Source organism: Mobula birostris, chromosome 5 (genome assembly GCF_030028105.1).
Source record: "Mobula birostris isolate sMobBir1 chromosome 5, sMobBir1.hap1, whole genome shotgun sequence".
NCBI lineage: Eukaryota > Metazoa > Chordata > Chondrichthyes > Myliobatiformes > Myliobatidae > Mobula > Mobula birostris.
In genome coordinates, this window is record NC_092374.1 from 188618735 (window position 1) to 188639550 (window position 20816).

Here is a 20816-nt window from a genome sequence, read left to right on the forward strand (position 1 = left end):
TCATATATTAGGTACAGCATTTTTGATTAATATCAAAGACATGTTATAAATGCAAGTTTTTCTTCTTTGAAGCACATTGACTGTGAAGAATGGAATAGCAGGCTTGCCACGAGTCTCGAGTTGAAGCAACACAGTAATAAATAGACTCTGCACTTACCAATAACATTCAGTTTTATGACTTTGCTGCTGTTGGCTTCTAAATTGATGGTAATTTTGTAGAGTCCCTCATCGTGGCTCACTAAATTTTTCAATAGCAGTGATCCATTGGAAGAGAAGAAGGTACATCGGTTCCTGTATGGGTTGGTGAAGCTGGCGTTTTTTGATTTATCATAGTAATCTAGAATCCGTGTATCGCCGAACTCCCACCGAATATGCTGTACATTCTTAACTTCACCGTTGAAACCAGGCAACAAAATGGATCCACCAATGGCACAGGAGAATTCCTGGTTTACCTTCCATGTTTCCTGGTGTCCTGGTGGCCAAGGAAAGAAGTGATCATGAAGGAGGCACAGACATTTCCAGGTAGGAGCATTGATTTCACCTTGGGCAGATTCCAGTTCACCTCTTAACGTGCTGAAGAGAATGAAGAGGTATTTCGCCAGAGTGGGGCTGATTGTTGTGAAAATGCTCAGATGACTGGGGAGATGGGAGGTTACCTGCAATACTGGGTGACTGAGTATTTGAAGAAAGTGGTCAAAATTGCTTTCTTATTGAGAATGGAAAAAGAGAAAAAAGAATACTTCCCACGTAAATACTTGCATGGGAAATATTTACTAGAAGTTAGGGAATTTTCTTATTTGATTCTATTACTCATTGTCACTGGGTGAGTAACATACACAAAATGCAGGAGGAACTCAACAGCTCAGGCATCATCTCTGAAGCACAGTCAACTTTTCTGTCAGAGGCCCTTCATCTGAAAAAGGGCCTTCAGCCTGTTTCTCTTTCCAGAGATGTGACCTGTGCTGTGGAGCAGTTGGGCTGGAAAAACCTGTTGCTGAGCTGTTGTGCTCTATGATTCTGTGACTCTAAACCACAGGGCAACTGCCCTGAATGGTCTGCTTCTGCACTGCAGAATCCTGAATAGTCAGCACAAATTAAAATAGCTGGAGCACTCGTGAAATTGGTAAACAAAATGCAAGTAGAACTGGAGATGAAGAAACTTTTCAGAAAATATTAAGTTTTTGTTTTAATATCCTTATGGTGCTCTCCGGAAAGGAACATTTGGAAAAGGTAGTTTACAGGCTCACAATGACTTTTCCTGCCCATTTTTTTCATCCTGGACACATGCAGGTCCTACAGAAATGGTAGACTGCAGCCTATGACCTTTTCTGCTAACCTGACAGGAAGTACTAAAGCAGTATTGACAACATACCTTTCCCTCCCATTTGCAGCCACGAGACCAGGGTGCCCTCTGCTAATTAAGCTCTCCAGTTCCCTATTCCTAACTGGTTCCACCACAGTCAGGATGCACAGCCCCTTTATGCCTCCGCTCCAGATCCAGGGAATTTGCTTCTTCCCTGAATGGAGGCCTAACCTTTTCAAACAAACTAATTTGGCAGCTGCGTTTCTCTTCACGTTAAGAGACTCCACCTTCACTCACTTCCTCTAGGTCAAAAGTGTCATTATGGGTGCAAGCTACTTTGCTTGTGGGAGAGAAAGAGGAAAAAGGAACCGTTGTCTTAGTTTCAGAAACTCAAGCAATTCTTTAGATGCTGGAAATCCAGAACAACAGATACAAAATGCAGGAGGAACTCAGCCAGGCAACAGCCAAGGAATGGAACAAATAGTCAATGTTCCAGGGCGCGAACCTTCTTCTGTACCGGAAAGGAAGATGGAAGAAGCCAAAATAAGATGGTGGTGGGAGTGGAAGCAGTACAAGCGAGAAGATGATAGGTGAGAGGTAAGATTGGTGGGTGGGGGAGGCGGAATGGAGTGAGAAACTGGGAGGTGATAAGCTGAAAAGGTAAAGGGGTTGAAGAAAGGGTCTGATAGGAGAGGAGAGTGAACCATAGGAGAAGGGGTGTCATGGTCTGGTCCGTGAAGTCCGCATTCCAGTTCACGGTTCGGTCCATTGATCCGTATTCCAGGTTTTCTGGTTTTCCCTTGTCCTGTTGTGTGCCTTTATTCTGATCTTGGGCTGCCTACATAAACAGCTCCTGGGTTCAGCTTCAGTTGCTGGACTGTTCCCTTCCCTTCCCTTCCTCCCGGAGCCCTGCCTGAAGCCTTGCCTCACCTCGCATCACCTTGCCTTGCCTCACCTTGCCTCATCTGAAGCCTTGCCTCACCTTGCCTCGTCTGAAGCCTTGCCTCGCCTTGCTTCGTCTGAAGCCTTGCCTCGCCTTGCCTTGTCTGAAGCCTTGCCTGTAACCTTCGCCTGCACCATTGTCAAGTTCAACTGTCGGAGCAAGACCAGAGCCTTGCTGTGTCAGGATAAGAAACTATCTGTCATTGTTTGGAACTGTCTCTCTGTGTCCACACCTCCACTACCTAGTGTTGGGAACTGTGTCTGTGTCCACGCCTTCACTAGGTAGGTCCAGCTGTTTGCCACTACCTTGTGTTGGGAACTGTCTCCCTGTGTTCTGTATACAAGTCCCGGCCCTACGTCCTGCTCCCTAGGAAGGGTTCTGACTCTGTGTAGAGCCCCGGCCCCAAGTCCTGTTTCCAAGGAGAGGTCCCTTTTTGGTGTTCCATGTCTCTGTTTTCCTGTCCTCTCAAGACCAAGGCTTTGTGTTCCTGTCCTCCTTCGACCAAGGTTCTGCGTTCCTATCTCCCTCAACCTAATCAAGGTTTCGTATTCTCATCCTGTTAATGTGCCTCGCCCTGCCCAGGAGTACCACACCCAGCCCAGTGCTGGGGTTCCCTCGTCCTGTCCAAGTCATGTCCAAGAACCTTGTCCTGTCCTCATCCTGTCTGTGTGCTTCGTCCCGTGCAGGAGTTCCACATCTAGTCCTGTAGCCATGTCATGTTTTCGTCTAGTTCCGGAGTCCAAGCCCAAGTCAAGACCCAGGTTCTTGGTCCTTGCCCAGTCTCTGGCTCGGAGTCCATACCCAAGCCTCGTCATGTCCTCGCCTTGAGAAGCCCAAGCCTCGTCATGTCCTCACCTCGAGGAGCCCAAGCCTCGTCATGTCCTCACCACGAGGAGATCAAGTCATGAAGTACCCAAGCATGAAGAACCCAAGCCTCATCATGTCCTCGCCTCGAGGAACCCAAGCATGAAGAGCACAACCCATGTCCAGTCCTGTAGCCACTTCATGTCCTCGCCTAGCTCCAGGGTCCAAGCCCAAGTCAAGACCCAGATTCTGGGTCCTTGTCCAGTCTCCGGCTTGGAGTCCAAGCCCAGGCTCCGAGTTCCCAGTGCCTTGTCCTGGTCCTGCTTGCCGAGCCAATGTCCGAGCCCAAGTCTGTGTTCTTGTCCCAGCTCTCTAGTCAAGTCTTGTTCCTAGTACTTCAGTGTCTGTGTCTTGCATCTCGGTCTGCTCCCAACGCACCCCGTATGACAGAACAGTCCAGCCAAATATGGACCCAGCAACCCAGACAATGTCATTTAGCTCTCGCTATCCTGGCTTCTCTCCTGTTGAATGCTCCCCCAACCACCCATGTCATCCTTAGTCCTAGAGAGCCTGTTTGGTCGCCAAAAGGCTCCCATGGGTGGGGGTGGAGGGGGGGGGCAGTACTGTCATGGTCCGGTCCATTGATTCGTATTCCAGGTTTTCCAGATTTCCCTTGTTCTGTGGGTGCCTTAATTCAGGTACATGATTCTGATCTTGGGCTGGCTACACAAACAGCTCCTGGGTTCAGCTTCAGTTGATGGACTGTTCCCTTCCCTTCCCTTCCTCCTGGAGCCCTGCCTGAAGCCTTGCCTCACCTCGCCTTGCCTGAAACCGTGTCTCACCTCGCCTGAAGCCTTGCCTGCAACCTTCGCCTGCACCACTGTCAAGTTCAACTGTTGGAGCAAGACCGGAGCTTTGCTGTTTCAGGATAAGAAACTGTCTGTCATTGTTTGGAACTGTCTCTCTGTGTCCACACCTCCGCTAGGTAGGTCCGGCCATTTGCCGCTACCTAGTGTTGGGAACTGTGTCTGTGTACACACCTCCACGAGGTAGGTCCGGCCGTTTGCTGCTACCTAGTGTTGGGAACTGTGTCTGTGTCCATGCCTTCGCTAGGTAGGTCCGGCCGTTTGCTGCTACCTAGTGTTGGAAACTGTGTCTGTGTCCACGCCTTCACTAGGTCGGTCTGGCCGTTTGCCGCTACCTTGTGTTTTGAACCATATCTGTGTCCATGCCTTTGCTAGGCAGGTCTGGCTGTTTGCTGCTACCTTGTGTTGGAACTGTCTCCCTGTGTTCTGTATACAAGTCCCAGCCCTACGTCCTGCTCCCTAGGAAGGGTTCTGACTCTGTGTAGAGCCCCGGCCCCAAGTTCTGTTTCCAAAGAGAGGTCCCGGCTTGGTGTTCCATGTCTCTGTGTTCCTGTCCTCTCAAGACCAAGGCTTTGCGTTCCTGTCCTCCCTCAACCAAGGTTCTGTGCTCCTGCCTCCCTCAACCTAGTCAAGGTTTCGTATTCTCATCCTGTCAAAGTTCCTCGCCCTGCCCAGGAGAACAACACCCAGCCCGGTGCTGGGGTTCCCTCGTCCTGTCCAAATCACGTCCAAGAACCTCGTCCTGTCCAAGTCACGTCCAAAAACCTCGTCCTGTCCAAGTCAAGGCTTTGTGTCCTCGTCCTGTCTGTGTGCCTCATCCTGTGCAGGAGTTCCACGTCCACTCTGCGTCTAGTTCTGGAGTCCAAGCCCTAGTCAAGACGCAGGTTCTGGGTCCTTGCCCAGTCTGACTCGGAGTCCATACCCAAGCCTCATCATGTCCTCGCCACGAGGAACCCAAGCCATGAAGTACCCAAGCATGAAGAACCCAAGCCATGTCCAGTCCTGTAGCCACGTCATGTCCTCGCCTAGTTCCGGGGTCCAAGCTCGAGTCAAGACCAAGATTCTGGGTCCTTGTCCAGTCTCCGGCTTGGAGTCCAAGCCCAGGCTCCGAGTTCCCAGTGCCTTATCCTGGTCCCGCTTGCCGAGCCAATGTCCGAGCCCATGTCTGTGTTCTTGTCCCAGCTCTCTAGTCAAGTCTTGTTCCTAGTACTTCAGTGTCTGTGTCTTGCATCTGGGTCCGCTCCCAACGCCCCCATTATGACAGAACAGTCCAGCCAAATATGGACCGAGCGACACAGACACTGTCATTTAGCTCTGACTATCCTGGCTTCTTTCCTGTTGAATGCCCCCCACCCCAACCACCCATGTCGTCCTTAGTCCTAGAGAGCCTGTTCGGTTGCCAAAAGGCTCCCATGGGTGGGGATAGGGGGGTATTGTCATGGTCCGGTCCATCGATCCGTATTCCAGGTTTTCCGGATTTCCCTTGTTCTGTTGGTGCCTTAATTCAGGCACATGATTCTGATCTTGGGCTGGCTACATAAACAGCTCCTGGATTCAACTTCAGTCGCTGGACTGTTCCCTTCCCTTCCCTTCATCCCGGAGCCCTGCCTGAAGCCTTGCCTTGCCTTGCCTCACCTCACCTGAAACCTCACCTCACCTTGCCTTGCCTGAAACCTCACCTCGCCTCGCCTCACCTGAAGCCTCGCCTCGCCTGCACCAGTGTCAAGTTCAACCATCGGAGCAAGACCTTGCTGTGTCAGGATAAGAAACTGTCTGTCATTGTTTGGAACTGTCTCTCTGTGTCCACACCTTCGCTAGGTAGGTCCGGCCATTTGCTGCTACCAAGTGTTGAGAACTGCCTCTCTGTGTTCTGTGTATGAGTCCTAGTCCTATGTCCTGCTCCCTAGGAGGGGTCCTGACTCTGGGTAGAACCCCGTCCCTAAGTCCTGTTCCCAAGGAGGGGTCCCAGCTCTGTGTTCCATGTCTCTGCATTCCTGTCCTCTCAAGACCAAGGCTCTGCGTTCCTGTCAACCCTCAACCAAGGTTGTGCATTCCTGTCTCCCTCTACCTAGTCAAGGCTTCGTGTTCTCGACCTGTCCATGTGCCTCGCCCAGCCCAGGAGTACCGCACCCAGCCCGGTGCTGGGGTTCCCTCATCCTGTCCAGGAGTTTCTCGTCCTGTCCAAGCCACATCCAAGAACCTCGTCCTGTCCAAGTCAAGGCTTTGCATCCTCGTCCTGTCTGTGTGCCTGGTCCTGTGCAGGAGTTTCACATCATGTCTTCTTCTAGTTCTGGAGTCTGAGCCCCAGTCAAGACCCAGGTTCTGGCTCGGAGTCCATACCCAAGCCTCGTCACATCCTCACCTCGAGGAACCCAAGACATGTCCAGTCCTGCAGCCACGTCATGCCCTCACCTAGTTCCGGGGTCCGAGCCCGAGTCAAGACCCAGGTTCTGGGTCCTTGTCCAGTCTCCGGCTCGGAGTCCAAGCCCAGGCTCCTAGTTCCCAGTTCCTTGTCCTGGTCCCGCTTGCCGAGCCAATGTCCGAGCCCAAGTCTGCGTTCTTGTCCCAGTTCTCTAGTCAAGTCCTGTTCCTAGTACTTCAGTGTCTGTGTCTTGCATTTGGGTCCGCTCCCAATGCCACCCCCCCCCCCCCATGACAGAACAGTCCAGCCAAATATGGGCCCAGAGACACAGACGTGCCATTTAACTCTTGCTATCCTGGGATCTCTGCTGTTGAATTCCTCCCTACCCATCCATGTCGTCCTTAGTCCTGGAGAGCCTGTTTGTTTGTCAGGAGGCTCTCATAGAGTGGGGGGGGGGATACTGTCATGGTCTGGTCCGTGAAGTCTGCATTGGGGTTCACGGTCCAGTCCATCGATCTGTATTCCACGTGTTACGGTTTTCCCTTGTCCTGTTGTGTGCCTTAATTGAGGGACATGATTCTGATCCTGGGCTGCCTACATAAACAGCTCCTGGGTTCAGCTTCAGTTGCTGGACTGTTCCCTTCCCTTCCCTTCACCTTCCTCCTGAAGCCTTGCCTTGCCTCGTCTGCACCACTGTCAAGTTCAACCATCAGAGAAGGACCGGAGCTTTTCTGTGTCAGGATAAGAAACTGTCTGTCATTGTTTGGAACTGTCTCTCTGTGTCCACACCTTCGCTAAGTAGGTCCAGCCGTTTGCCGCTACCTAGTGTTAGGAAACTTATCTGTGTCCACGCCTTTGCTTGGTCGGTCCGGCCGTTTGCCACTACCTTGTGTTGGGAACTGTCTCTCTGTGTTCTGTGTATGAGTCCCGGCCCTATGTCCTGCTCCCTAGGAGGGGTCCTGACTCTGTGTAGAGCCCTGGCTCCAAGTCCTGTTTCCAAGGAGAGGTCCCGGCTCTGTGTTCCATGTCTCTGCATTCCTGTCCTCTCAAGACCAAGGGTCTGTGTTCCTGTCCTCCCCCAACCAAGGTTCTGCACTCCTGTCTCCCTCGACCTAGTCAAGGTTTCGTGTTCTTGTGCTGTCCATGTGCCTTGCCCAGCCCAGTGCTGGGGTTACCTCGTCCTGTCCAAGCCACGTCCAAGAACCTTGTCCTGTCCAGGTCAAGGCTTTGCATCCTCGTCCTGTGCAGGAGTACCACGTCCAGTCCTGTAGCCACATCATGTCTTCGTCTAGTTCTGGAGTCCGAGCCTGAGTAAAGACCCCCCAAGTTCTGGGTCCTTGCCCAGTCTCTGGCTCAGAGTCCAAACCCAAGCCCCGTCATGTCCTTGCCTCGAGGAACCCAAGCCCCGTCATGTCCTCGCCTCGAGGAACCCAAGCCCCATCATGTCCTCGCCTCGAGGAACCCAAGCCCCGTCATGTCCTCGCCTCGAGGAAACCAAGCCCCGTCATGTCCTCGCCTCGAGGAACCCAAGCCCCGTCATGTCCTCACCTCGAGGAACCCAAGCCCCGTCATGTCCTCACCTCGAGGAACCCAAGCCCCGTCATGTCCTCGCCTTGAGGAACCCAAGCCTCGTCATGTCCTCGCCACGAAGAACCCAAGCCATGTCCAGTCCTGTAGCCATGTCATGTCCTCGCCTGGTTCCAGGGTCCGAGCCCGAGTCAAGACCCAGGTTCTGGGTCCTTGTCCAGTCTCTGGCTCAGAGTCCAAGCCCAGGCTCCTAGTTCCCAGTGTCTTGTCCTGGTCCCACTTGCCGAGCCAATGTCCTAGCCCAAGTCGTGTTCGTAGTACTTCACTGTCTCTGTCTTGCATTTGGGTCCACTCCCAGTGCCCTCCCTTAAGAGAAGGGGAAGGAGGAGAAGCACCAGAGAGAAGTGGAGAAGCAAAAGGGAAGCCAGAACAGGGAAGAGAAAGGGGGAGAAGGATAAGGGGGGAAATTGCCAGAGGTTAGATAAACTAATGCATTTCTCTTTCAGTTTTTTGATTTGAAGGAGGAGTGCACCAGAGGGCGGTGGGAGGTAGATGATAAGAAGAGTTAAGAGGGGACCCGGAGTTGTAAATGGCAGAAGGGAGGGGGAAGGGAAAAGTTACCAGAAGTCAGAGAAATAGATGTACGGTGTATGTAATCAGGTTGGAGACAACCCAGGTAGAAACTAAATGTGTCGCTCCTCCAACGTGAGTGAGTGGCCTCATTGACACTGTGGAGGAGGCTTTGCCTCGGTCCTGCTCAAGTTCACTCCTCAAAATCTCTGGAAGAGTCAGCGACTCTGTATTCATAATATTTCCTGCAGCTTGTACCAAACTCAGAAATGCAACATTTTTGCTGCCATTTTTTCACCAGATCATTACCTTTATTTATTCCATTCTCACCCCTTTCTTTTCTGGATCTCTCCATCTTCATCCAGTCTCTGATTGTCCGCACAAGTCCACACATTCCCTCCAAACATGCCTCACTTTCCCCATTCACCCCCCCCATCTCAATGTATTCTCTCCAATGATGAGATGCCCCAGATGCCTCTGAATTGCCTTCTTTCTTCCTGAACCCTGGATTCCCTCCACCATAGTAACCACTTCTCCTTTGATTCATGGGCCCCTCTCTAATCTCCTCTCCTCCTGAATGGAGCTCCCGCGGGCCTCATCTTCCGCCTTCACATCCAAAGCATCATCCTGCCACCTGCATCAATATTTCACCAATTCATCATTCTTCCTGCCACTGCCCTCTGATGCACACCATATTTAATTTATGAACTTCTTGCCCACTCACCAATTCTGTCACTGTTTACATTTAAGCCAATTGTCCTGACCCCTATGTTTTATTTTATTTGCATAATTTTGCCTGTTGTTGAAATCAACTGCAGTTTCTCTGCAGCCACTCATTACAGTTGTCAACTAACAGATGACCTTTTTAAGCAACACACATAAAAGTTGCTGGTGAACGCAGCAGGCCAGGCAGCATCTCTAGGAAGAGGTACAGTCGGCGTTTCAGGCCGAGACCTTTCGTCAGGACTAACTGAAAGAAAAGCTAGTAAGAGATTTGAAAGTGGGAGGGGGAGATCTGAAAAATAAACCTGATTCTGATTCTATGTCCACTAGCTTCTGTGTCTCCCCGGTAACTTGGTTCACGATACAACAGCAGAAACAGTACGAAATTTGTTAACAGATGTAAAATGGTGGGAATGTTTGCTTGATGCTGTTAGAATGAAATGCTATAAGATGGAGATGAGAGCGCATAGAGGGGTGAGATATGCCAACTAGTGGAGTGATGTCGCAGCAACAATCTTGCACTCAATGTCAGTAAGCCAAAAGGGCTGATCGTGGACTTCAGGAAGGGTAAGAGGAGGGAACATATACCAATCCTCAGAGGGATCAGAAGTAGAGAGAGTGAGCAGTTTTAAGTTCCTGTCTGTCAAGACCTCTGAGGATCTAGCCTTGTCCCAGCATATCGATGCAGTTATAAAGAAGGCAAGGCAGCGGATATATTCTGTTAGCAGTTTGAAGAGATTTGGATTTTCAACTAAAACACTCAAAAAATTTCTACAGATGTACTGTGGAGAGCATTCTGACTGGCTGCATCACTGTCTGGTATGTTGGTTGGGGGTTGGAGCGGTGGGGGTGGAGGTAGGGGTAGTGTTACTGCACAGAACTGAAAGAAGCTAAGAAAGTTGCAATATTAGTCAGCTCCATCTTGGGTACCAGCCTCCATAGTACCCAAGACATCCTCAAGGAGTGGTACCTCAGAAAGATGACATTCATTATTAAGGACCCTCAATCACCCAAGACATGCCCTCTTCTCATTGCTACTATCGGGAAGGAGGTACAGAAGCCTGAAGGTACACACTCAGCACTACAGGAACATCTTCTTCCCTTCTGCCAGACAATTCCTAAATGGACATTGAACCTATGAACACGACCTCATTTTTAAAAATGTATATTACTTCTGTTATTGCACCATCTTATATATATATATATATATATATATATATATACACACACACATACACTGTTTACACTAAGTATACACTTACTGTAATTGATTTCCTTCTTTTTCTTTTTATACTATCATGTATTGCATTGAACTGCTGCTGCTAAGTTAACAAATTTCGCGACACGTGCCGGTGATAATAGACCTGATTCCAATTCTGAAAAGATACAGTTAAAATTAAACCCAAGGTCCTCGTAGAGGCTGATCTCGCCACATACACTTCCACAGAAGCAGGCTGTTTGCAGGTTGACTTTTGCTGACTCTTTTCCTAATAGATATCATCTCCTATTCAAGCACTAACTTGGCTCAAGTCAGATTAGGATCTTGGATCACAAATAATCATGATAGTGGAGCCGACGGCACTGCGGCCAACTTTGCAGATACCATGATAGGTGGTGGCGGTGTGGAGATATGCCTCTATCAGACGAGGTGCTTCCCTCTGTTGACCTTGGGCAAGGTGTAGCACTTGCTTACCACCACCGCGCCCCCCCCCCCACCCGATCAGGGGAATAGGTGGTGGATGGTCGTATGGGTAACTGGTGCGTATCTCAAGACTTTGTTATATGACTACTGACGCCAGGCAGACAATCTCTGAAGAGCATTGATAATAGCTGGGGTCACCTGTCTTGTTAAGACACTTCCCGGAGGAAGGCAGTGGTAAAACCACTTCTGTAGAAAAATTTGCAAGAACAACCCTGGTCATGGAAAGACTGTGATCGCCCATATCATATGACAAGGCACATAACCAATGAATGAATCTTGATAGGTGGAAGGATGGACACTGTTGCAGAAACAGGAAGTCTTAAGAAGGACTTGGGAAGGTTGGGAGAGTGGCAAGGACGTGGCAGATGGAACACAGTGTAGGAAGTGTGTGGTCATGCCCTTTGGTAAGAAGAATAAAGGTGCCGAGTATTTTCTAAATGGGGAGAAAATTCAGACATCAGTGGTGCAAAGGGACCTGGGTCTCATAGTTCAAGATTCCCTTGAGGTTAGTCAGTAGTAAAGAAGGCAAATGAAAAGTTAGCATTCATTTTGAGGGGGCTAGTATATAAAATCAAAAATGTACTGCTGGGGCTTTATAAGGCATTTATCAGAACGCATTTGAAATATTGGGAGCAATTCTAAGCCCCATACTTAAAGATTGATGTGCTGGCCATAGAGAGGGTCTGGAGAAGGTTCACAGAAATGATCCCAGGAATGAAAGGTTCAACATACTAGGTGGTGTTTAATGTGCCTGGGCCTGTAGTTGGTGAAGTTTGAAGCATTTGAAATACTGCAAATCCTAGATAAAGTGGAAGTACAGAGGATGTGTCCTTTAGTAGGAAAGTCTGGGGTATGAGGGCACAGACTCAGAATAAAGAGGCACCCTTTAGAAATGAGATGAGGAGGAATTTTTTCAGCCAGTGGGTGGTGAGTCTGTGGAATTCATTTCCATGGAGGGCTGTGGAGATTAGGTTATTGGGCATGTTTAAGGCAGAGATTAATAGGAATTAAAGTGCAGAGATTAATAGGATCTTGATGGGAAAGGGAATTAAGGTTTTCAGGGATCAGGTAAATGAATAGCATTAAAACAGCCATGATTGAATGGCAGAACAGACTAGATGAGCTGAATGGCCTAATTCTGCCCTTGGTCTTATGAATCAGGAATTTGCAGAGGAGTAGCAACAGGCAAAAATGAAGAGAAAGTTCCATAGCAAAAATAGTAGCGTAATTATTGTTGATAATAAGAGATCAAAAACTTGCATTCATGTAGCATTTGTAATGTAGGTACTTTACAGAATATTAAGTGGAGGAACCAGAAGTGAGAAGTTAGAACAGCAGTTGAAAAAAAAACTAGAAATAAAAGTAGGAATATTTGTAAAAAGTGGATCTGAATTATATTAAATTTACAGTGTGGAGTTGGCCCTTTTGATGTAGGCTGGTATCATATGAGCATACTGCTGTCCAAGAATACACTTATATCCTTTTCTCCCTCAAATACTCATCCAACTTTACTCTAAAGAACTTCCACTCTGTTTGCCCCAAATATTTCCTGTGTATATCCCAAATACTATTGTGCTGATCAATCCAGGCTTGGAACTCCTGTGTTCCTTACAGGTGATTGGCTTATGTTTATGGGTCCTGACTTTGGACTCCACTGTGGCTCAAACATTTCCACCACTCTCTCACCAAACCCTTGTCTACTTCTGATAACCTCTAGGAAGTCATGAATCTACGATGAAAGGGAAGTGATTTCCCCTGAAACCTGTTTTCCTCCATCAGTATCAATTTTAAATCTTATGGAAAACACAAGGCATGGTTCAATGAGACTTTGACCTAGCTTCTCTAAGTTTACATACATTTCTTTTGCAATGTGAATAAAGTATTTAATAGCTGAAATTTAAAGGCAAATACACATCAGGCAAAGCCCTCCCCACCATTGAGTACATTCACATGAGCATCCATCATCAAAAATAGGCCCCGTCCAGACCATGCTCTCTTCTAGGTCCTACCATCAGGCAGGAGGTACAGGAGCTTTAGGTCCCACCCCACCAGGTACAGGGACAATTTTTACCCTCCAGCCATCAGGCTCCTGAACCACCATGGATACCTTCACTCACCGTTACTCTGAACTGATTCTACAACCTACAGACTCACTTGCAAGGACACTTTACAACTCAGGTTGTCGGTATTATTTTCAATTGCAAAATTTGTCTTGCACATTGGTTATTTGTCAATCTTTGTCCACTTATGCATAGTTTTTGTATTTCTAATTTCCCTGTAAATGCCTGCATGAAAATGAATCACAAGGTAGTATATGATAACATATGCCTACTTTGAAAATATTTTTTTTAATTATAGGAGGAGTGCTGATCATAAAGAATGTCCATGACTTTACATCATCCCTTTTGTTAGGCAATTGTTATTCACAACTTTAAAGTTGTGACAGAATTACACCAGCCTGCTTTAATCTTTGCAGTTTAACCACATTGTATTAAAATAGACTTTCTGTTCTATTTGCTTTCTTTCATAGAGTCATAGAAACATAAAGTACAGAAACAGACCCTTCAGCCCATCTAGTCAATGCCAATTATTTAATCTGCCCTGCTCATCAACCTGCACTGGGACCACAGCCCTCCATATCCCTAACATCTCTATACCTATACAAATTTCTCTTAAATATTGAAATTACGTTTGCATGCTTCACTTTCACTGGCAACTCATAAAACACTCTCACGACCCTCTGAGTGAAGATGTCTGCCCTCATGTTCCCCTTAAACTTTACACCTTTCACCCTTAACCCATGACCTCTAGTTATATTTTAATTCAACCTTCGTGAAAAAAGCTTGCTTGCATTTACTCTATCTACCTCTTTTCAATCTTCTACATTCCAAGGAATAAATTCCTAAGCTATTCAATCTTTACTTACAACTCAAATCCCCCAAATTCGGCAACATCCTTGTAAATTTTCTCAGTACTCTTTCAACCTTATTTACATCTTTTCTGTATGTAGGTGACCAAAACTGAATACTTCAAATTAGGCAATGTCTTATTCCAATTTCTTGTAATTATTGTGCATAATTTGTATTTAATTTATGTTTTATTTCTTATGAATGTTGCTTCTATGCTTATATGTGCCCATGATCCAATTGTAAGTAAACTTGCATATGACAATAAACTCTACTTTGATTAATAAACTCCTGGCATTTAAGAGACATTTGGACATGGCAAATGATTGTGCAGGGCTGGAGGGGCAGTGATCATGTGCAGGCAGAAGAGGTCACACAATGGATTCTGCAGATGCTGGAAATCTTGAACGACAATATACAAAATGCTAGAGGGACTCAGCAGATCAGACAGCATGCATGGAGAGGAACAAACAGATAACATTTTGGGATGGGACTCTTCATCAGAAAGGATCAACTGAATCAGACATTATGTTCTCACACACACATTGTGGACATAAGGGTCTGTTCCTCTGCTGTTCTGCTATAGAGTCATTGAGTCATTGAAGTCTACAGCACAGAAAGATGCTGAACTATTCAACTACCTAGTCCCACTGACCTGGACCTGGACCATGCCCCTCCATACTTCTCCCATCCATGTACCTATCCAAATTTCTCTAAAATGTTGACATTGAACCTGGATCTACCACTTCCTCCAGCAGCTCACTCACACTTTCACCACCCAAACTGGAGTTCATGGTTTAAGGGTGAAAGGTGACTTTCAGTCAAAGATTCCTTCTCAAGTTCCTCTTAAACATTTCACCTTTCACCCCTAACCCATGAACTCCAGTTTTAGCCTCACCCAACTTCAGTGGAAAAAGCCTGCTTGCATTAACCCTATCTATACCCCTCATAATTTTGTATTATCAATTTCGTTATATGCTGTATCGTATGACATGGGTGATCATGGTCTTTGAGCATGATTGTTTTTAGCAAATTTTTCTGCAGAAGCAGTTTGTCATTGCCTTCTTTTGGCCAGTGTCTTTACAAGATGGGTGACCCCAACCATTATCAATATTCTTCAGAGATTGTCTGCCTGGTGTCAATGGTTGCATAACTAGGACTTGTGATATGCACCAGCTGCTCATACAACCATCCTATGGCTTCACCTGACCCTGGTAGTGGGGCTAAGCGGGTGCTACACCTTACCCAAAGGTGACCTGTAAGCTAGCGGAGTGAAGGAGCACCTACACCTCCATTTGTAGAGACACACTTCCATCCCACCACCCTATCAAATCAATCCTTATTCTTCTCTGCTCCAGGGATTAAAGTTCTAATCCATTCACCCTTCCACAACAACTCAGGTCAAGTCCTTACAACATTCTTGTAGATTTTCTCTGAACTCTTTCAATCTTATTGATGTCTTTCCCGTTGGAAGGTGAGCAGAAATGAACATAATACTCAGAATCAGAATATTCTGAGTAGTAAGAATGCATCTTAATGCATGCATTACTAAATGACAATAAAAGAGCACTGTGTGTCCTCATAATCTAATCTAAAAAATATGGTTTACTATCACCGGCATGTGTTGTGAAATTTGTTAACTTATCAGCAGCAGTTATATAATATGTAACTTGCAATATGTAATATAGAAAAAAACAAAATAAAATAATAATAATAATAAATAAGCAAATCAATTAAACTATATAGAATAGATTAAAAAATCATGCAAAAAACAGAAATAATATATATTAAAATGAGACCTCAAACTAAGCCTCAAAGTGTTTCTTCGTGTTATTTATTTAAATTTCGCTAATCTCTTTTAAGGATTTATATCTCATTCTTGCATCCTTAATTAAACTGTAAATATCTGTATATATTTTGTTCAAATTTGCATGAGCAATAAAATTCATTTCCAGTTTCCTTTTACTAAATTTTACATTCTGTACAGTTTTCATTTGAAGTTCTATCTATCGCCCCCATTTTCCAGGTTCATCATCACGTTTGACTTTTTTTGAGTGTTTTATACAGTATTATAAAACTCTACACTTTACCCATGACTAGGTTTGCTCAGTTCGCCGTGTTTCATCAGACTTGCCCAGGTAAAGAATTTACACTCAATTCACCCTTAACACGTATGATCATGTCCTAGGTTCCATCTCCGCTTTTCGACCTGTTCTCAGCGGAAAAAGTTTTAAAGCAACGGCGGCAGAATACAGATTACAAATTACCCCTGTGACAAAGGTGGCATGAGAAATCCGAATTTACGCCTGGACATAGCAATAAAATGCCCATAGCAGCGGGACCAAATGGAACCCTGCAAGAGGTGATAATGGGGATTGCGCGCAAAGTGATGTCAGGCGGCAAGTGTGGAAAACTAATATGCCCGAGTGCCGCCCAAAGCAGGTTTTGTTTCAAAATGAATGAAATGACAACCCAGAAGTCGATGAGAGAGAACAGTTACAATGACCAAACTGTAGCGAGGGGGCATCTACCTGAACACCATTCAAGCAGAAAGTTTGAAATTCCGTCCCGCTGTTAGATAGGGAAAGGCGAACTGTAAGAAAAGGGTGTACCCTTCCGCTGCAGCGCGCTTGGAGATTACCTCTCACAACTTTCACAAACGGCGAGATTTGTTTTAAAACGCCCATGTAGCTTACCTGCAGAAGCAATGAGGTCAGGGCGAAGGAATAAAACGGCGACAGCGTAGAAACTGTATTTGGACATTACTGAAACGACACTTGCTTTGCAAATTCCTTCACGTTTCAGCGGTGCTGAAGCCTCCCGATAACACAGTGCGGCTGTCGCAGGCTGAGTTATCAGATGTAAATCCAAGATTTACCGGATATATACCAGTTTAATTATATGAGGTATCCAATGGTCGTGACTGAAATGAGATGAGCATCAGTCTTTCAAAGCTAGTGGCTATTAATATTCCTTGTATGACCGAGATAATACACCAGTTACTAGCATTTACTGGCATTTAATGCGCTCGCTTATATATATACATACATTTGCAGTTATACGTCGATTGCATAATCACAAATTTGAAACTCAAGCGCAATTACATTTATCTTTGCTGACGCGGGTTCTGTTTACTTTTGCAAGGAGGGAATAGGCATAAACTGAAAGCAGGAGAAACACGCCGGGGCCAGCGGCTAAGCAGAAGCAGGTGGCGCGGGGAGGAAGTGTCTCGACAGGGAAATAGTAGAGCAGCTACTAAGGGACGAGGGCCGTGTTCTCCCGCCCTCTGTGTCATCGCCACACCCTCCCCTACCTTTGATTTTACCCATTCTCTCCACTCCTGCTCGAGCCTTTAATTCTTTCAGAACATAGGACAGGCCCATCAGTTCACAGCGCTGTGGCAAAAATTAAACTAGTAATCAGATGCCGAACTAATTTCTGTCTACACAATGCCCATATGCGCCCGTTCTCTGCCCGTGCCGAAGAGTTTATAAAACCCCTGACTGCTTATTCCGGGCTTCCAACAGTGTAAAAAAAACATCACCTTTGAAATTCCATCACCCCTCCCACCAGCACACACACGCTAAATGCATGCCCTTTAGTATTAGATCGTTTTACCCTGATTCTGGCTGTATATCAATGCCTAGCGTAATCATGTATGCGCTAAAGATGCTGGCTGTGTGTGTCTATCGGGGCTCCCGTCAGCATCCGACGCTCCAGAGAAAACAGGGTACTCCATGATAAGGTTCCCCAATCAAGGCTTATTGAGAAAGTAAGGAGGCATGGGATCCAAAGGGACATTGCTCTGTGGATCACAGAAGACAAAGAGTGGTTGTAAACAGGTCATATTCTGCATGGAGGTCGGTCACCAGTGGAGTGCCTCAGGCATCTGTTCTGGGACCCTTCCTCTTGGTGATTCTTATAAATGACCTGGATGAGGAAGTGGAGGGTTGGGTTAGTAAGTTTGCTGATGACACAAAGGTTGGAGGTGTTGTGGATAGTGTGGAGGGCTGTCAGAGTTTACAGCGGGACATTGATAGGATGCAAAATGGGCTGAGAAGTGGCAGAGGGAGTTCAACCCAGACAAGTGTGAGGTGGTTCATTTTGGTTGGTCAAATATGATGGCAGAATATGGTATTAATGGTAAGACTCTTGGCAGTATGGAGGATCAGAGGGATCTTGGGGTCCGAGTCCATAGGATGCTCAAAGCTGCTACACAGGTTGACTCTGTGGTTAAGAAGGCATACGGTGCATTGGACTTCATCAATTGTGGAATTGAATTTGGGAGTCAGAGGTAATGTTGCAGTTATATAAGACCTTGGTCATACCTCACTTGGAGTACTGTGTTCTGTTCTGGTCACCTCACTACAGGAAGGATGCGGATACTCTCGAGAGAATGCAGAGGAGATTTACAAGGATGTTGCCCGTACTGGAGGGCGTACCTTATGAGAATATGCTGTGTGAACTTGGCCTTTTCTCCTTAGAGTAACGGAGGATGAGAAGTGACCTGATAGAGGTGTATAGGATGATGAGGCACATTGATCATGTGGACAGCATGAGGCTTTTTCCCAGGGCTGAAATGGCTACCACAAAGGGGCATAGTTTTACGATGCTTGGAAATAGGTACCTAGAGGATGTCAGGGATGAGTTTTTCACACAGAGAGTGGTAGGTGTGTGGAATACACTGCCAGTGGTGGTGCTGGAAATGGCTATAATAGGGTCTTTTAAGAGCCTCTTAGATAGATACATGGAGCTTAGAAAAATAGAGGGCTATGTGCAAGGGAAATCCTAGGCAGTTTCTAGAGTTGTCATGGTCCAGTCTGTGAAGTCCGCATTCCGGTTCATGGTCTGGTCTGTGGACTCTGGGTCTTCCGGCTGTCCCTTGTTTCGGTTGGGTTAATCATAGGCACCTGATTCTCATCTTGGAGCTTGGAATATAAGTAGCCTTGGGGTTGAGTGTGGGCTGCTGGTTTGTCTTGTCAAGATTCCCGGGGAGCAACCTGCCGGTGGAAGGCTAGAGCAGCCACTTGCCATCTTTCGGCCTCATTGGTGAACCATCGCTTCATGGAGCTTTGCGGTCGGTAGTCGGATCTGTCTTTGCAATATGGATTTGCTCTATGGATTTGGCTGTTTCCTGGGCCAGCTGAGTGGCCGTCAGACACTCCAAGCAAGGTAGGCTGTTTCCATAGCCAGCCGAGGTTGCTGGCCATAACTGCGACTTGGAGCAACCCCGATGCAGAGATGGAACTGTCTGTCATTCTTCAGTGTTTGTCTCTTCTAGTCCTCACCTCTGTGGGGTAAATCAGGCCATTCTGCTGTTGCCCTGTGGGAGGATCTGTCTTGTCCTCACCTACGTGGGGCAAGTCAGGCTGTTCTGCCGTTGCCCTGCGGGGGGACCTGTCTTGTCTTGTCTTTGCCTCTGTTGGGTAAGTCCAACTGTCCTGCCGTTATCCGATGGATGGACCTGTCCCACCTTGGTGTGGAGATAAAGATGAGTCCCGGCTTTTCGAAGGATAAGTCCCAGCTCTGTGTTGATGTTCAGTTCCCAGTCTGTCTCCAAGCTCCAGCCTCTGAGTTACCAGCCTCCGTATTCCAAGACCGCAGCCTCAAGCCTCAAGCCTCAAGACCCCAGCCTCAAACCTCAAGCCTCTAGATCCCGGCCACTTCCTGACATGTAGCCAAGTCATGTCCTTGCCTGGTTCTGGGGTTTAAGCCCAAGGCAAGACCCAGTTTCTGGGTCCTTGTCCAGTCTCTGGCTCGGAGTCCAAGCCCAGGCTTCTAGTTCAGGGTTCCTCGTCCTGGTCCCGCTTTCCCAAACCCAGGCTCCTAGTTCATGGTTCCTAGTCCCGGTCCTGCTTTCCCAAGCCCAGGCTCCTAGTTCTTAGTTCCTTGTCTGGGTTCCCTGTTTTTTATCCATGTCCTTGCCCAGGTCCTGCATCCTAGTACTGTCCCTAGAGCAGCCACTTGCCATCTTTCGGCTGCATTGGTGAACCATTGCTTCATGGAGTCTTGCTGTCGGTAGTCGGAACTGACTTTGCTGTATGGATTTGGCTGTTTCCCGAGCCAGCTGAGTGGCCGTCAGCCGCTCCGAGCTAAGTAGGGATCCGGCTATTTCCATAGCCAGCCGAGGTTGCTGGCTGTAACTGTGACTTGGAGCAACCCCAATGCAGAGATGGAACTGTCTGTCATTCTTCGGTGTTTGTCTCTTCTTGTCCTTGCCTCTGTGGAGTAAGTCAGGCCGTTCTACCGTTGCCCTGTGGGGGGATCTGTCTTGTCTTGTCCTCACCTCTGTGGGGTAAGTCCGGCCGTTCTGCCATTACTCGTCGGATGGACCTGTCCCACCTTGGTGCGGAGATAAAGATGAATCCTGGCTTTTTGAAGGGTAAGTCCCAGCTGTATGTTGATGTTCAGTCTGTCTCCGAGCTCCAGTCTCTGAGTTATCAGCCTCAAGCCTCAAACCTCTAGACCCCAGCCACATCCTGTCCTTGCCTGGTTCTGGGGTCCGAGCCCGAGGCAAGACCCAGGTTCTGGGTCCGTGTCCAGTCTCTGGCTCGGAGTCCAAGCCTTGGCTCCTAGTCCACGGTTTCTAGTCCTGGTCCCGCCTTCCCAAGCCCAGGCTCCTAGTTCTTAGTTTCTTGTCCATGTGCTTGCCCAGGTCCTGCATCCTAATCCTATCCCTAGTACTTCAGTGTCTGTGCCTTGCATTTGGGTCCGTTCCCAATGCCTCCCCCCATTGTGACAAGAGTAGGTTACATGGTTGGTACAACATTGTGGTCCGAAGGGCCTGTAATGTGCTGTAGATTTTTATGTTCTATGTTCTGTGCACTGATTTGATGCCATTTTTACCAGCAGAGTCCCGCCACCCCCTCTGCCTACCTTTCTATGCCTCTGATACAGGATGTATCCTTGGACACTCCCCTCCCAACTACAACCATTCTTCAGCCACGATTCAGTGATGGCCACAACATCTTACCTGGCAATCTGTAAAAGTGAAACAAGGTCATCCACCTTATTTCTACACTCCGCGCATTGAGATGTAACACTTTTGATTACTGTATTTGCTACCCTTTTTGGTTCTACATCCTTAATGCGCTGATACTCACCCTGCTG

General features: G+C 47.3%; 1 protein-coding gene across 6 annotated transcripts in view; it reads right to left on the reverse strand.

Moving 5' to 3' along the window:
* Positions 1 to 20600, reverse strand: part of LOC140198146 (SLAM family member 7-like) — an 85306-nt gene extending 64706 nt beyond the window's left edge. For 2 of the 6 annotated variants that reach the window (XM_072259116.1, XM_072259117.1), the window contains exons 1-2: positions 16403 to 16949; positions 158 to 472 (exon numbers count right to left, since the gene is read on the reverse strand). In XM_072259116.1, the coding sequence (XP_072115217.1) occupies positions 158 to 472; positions 16403 to 16469 (382 nt within the window). In that variant the 5' untranslated portion in view covers positions 16470 to 16949. Of the gene's footprint in view, positions 1 to 157; positions 473 to 16402; positions 16953 to 20582 lie in introns of those variants that run through there. The other 4 variants (XM_072259114.1, XM_072259115.1, XM_072259118.1 and 1 more) reach the window with 4 other exon arrangements.
* Positions 20601 to 20816: the final 216 nt, after the last annotated feature.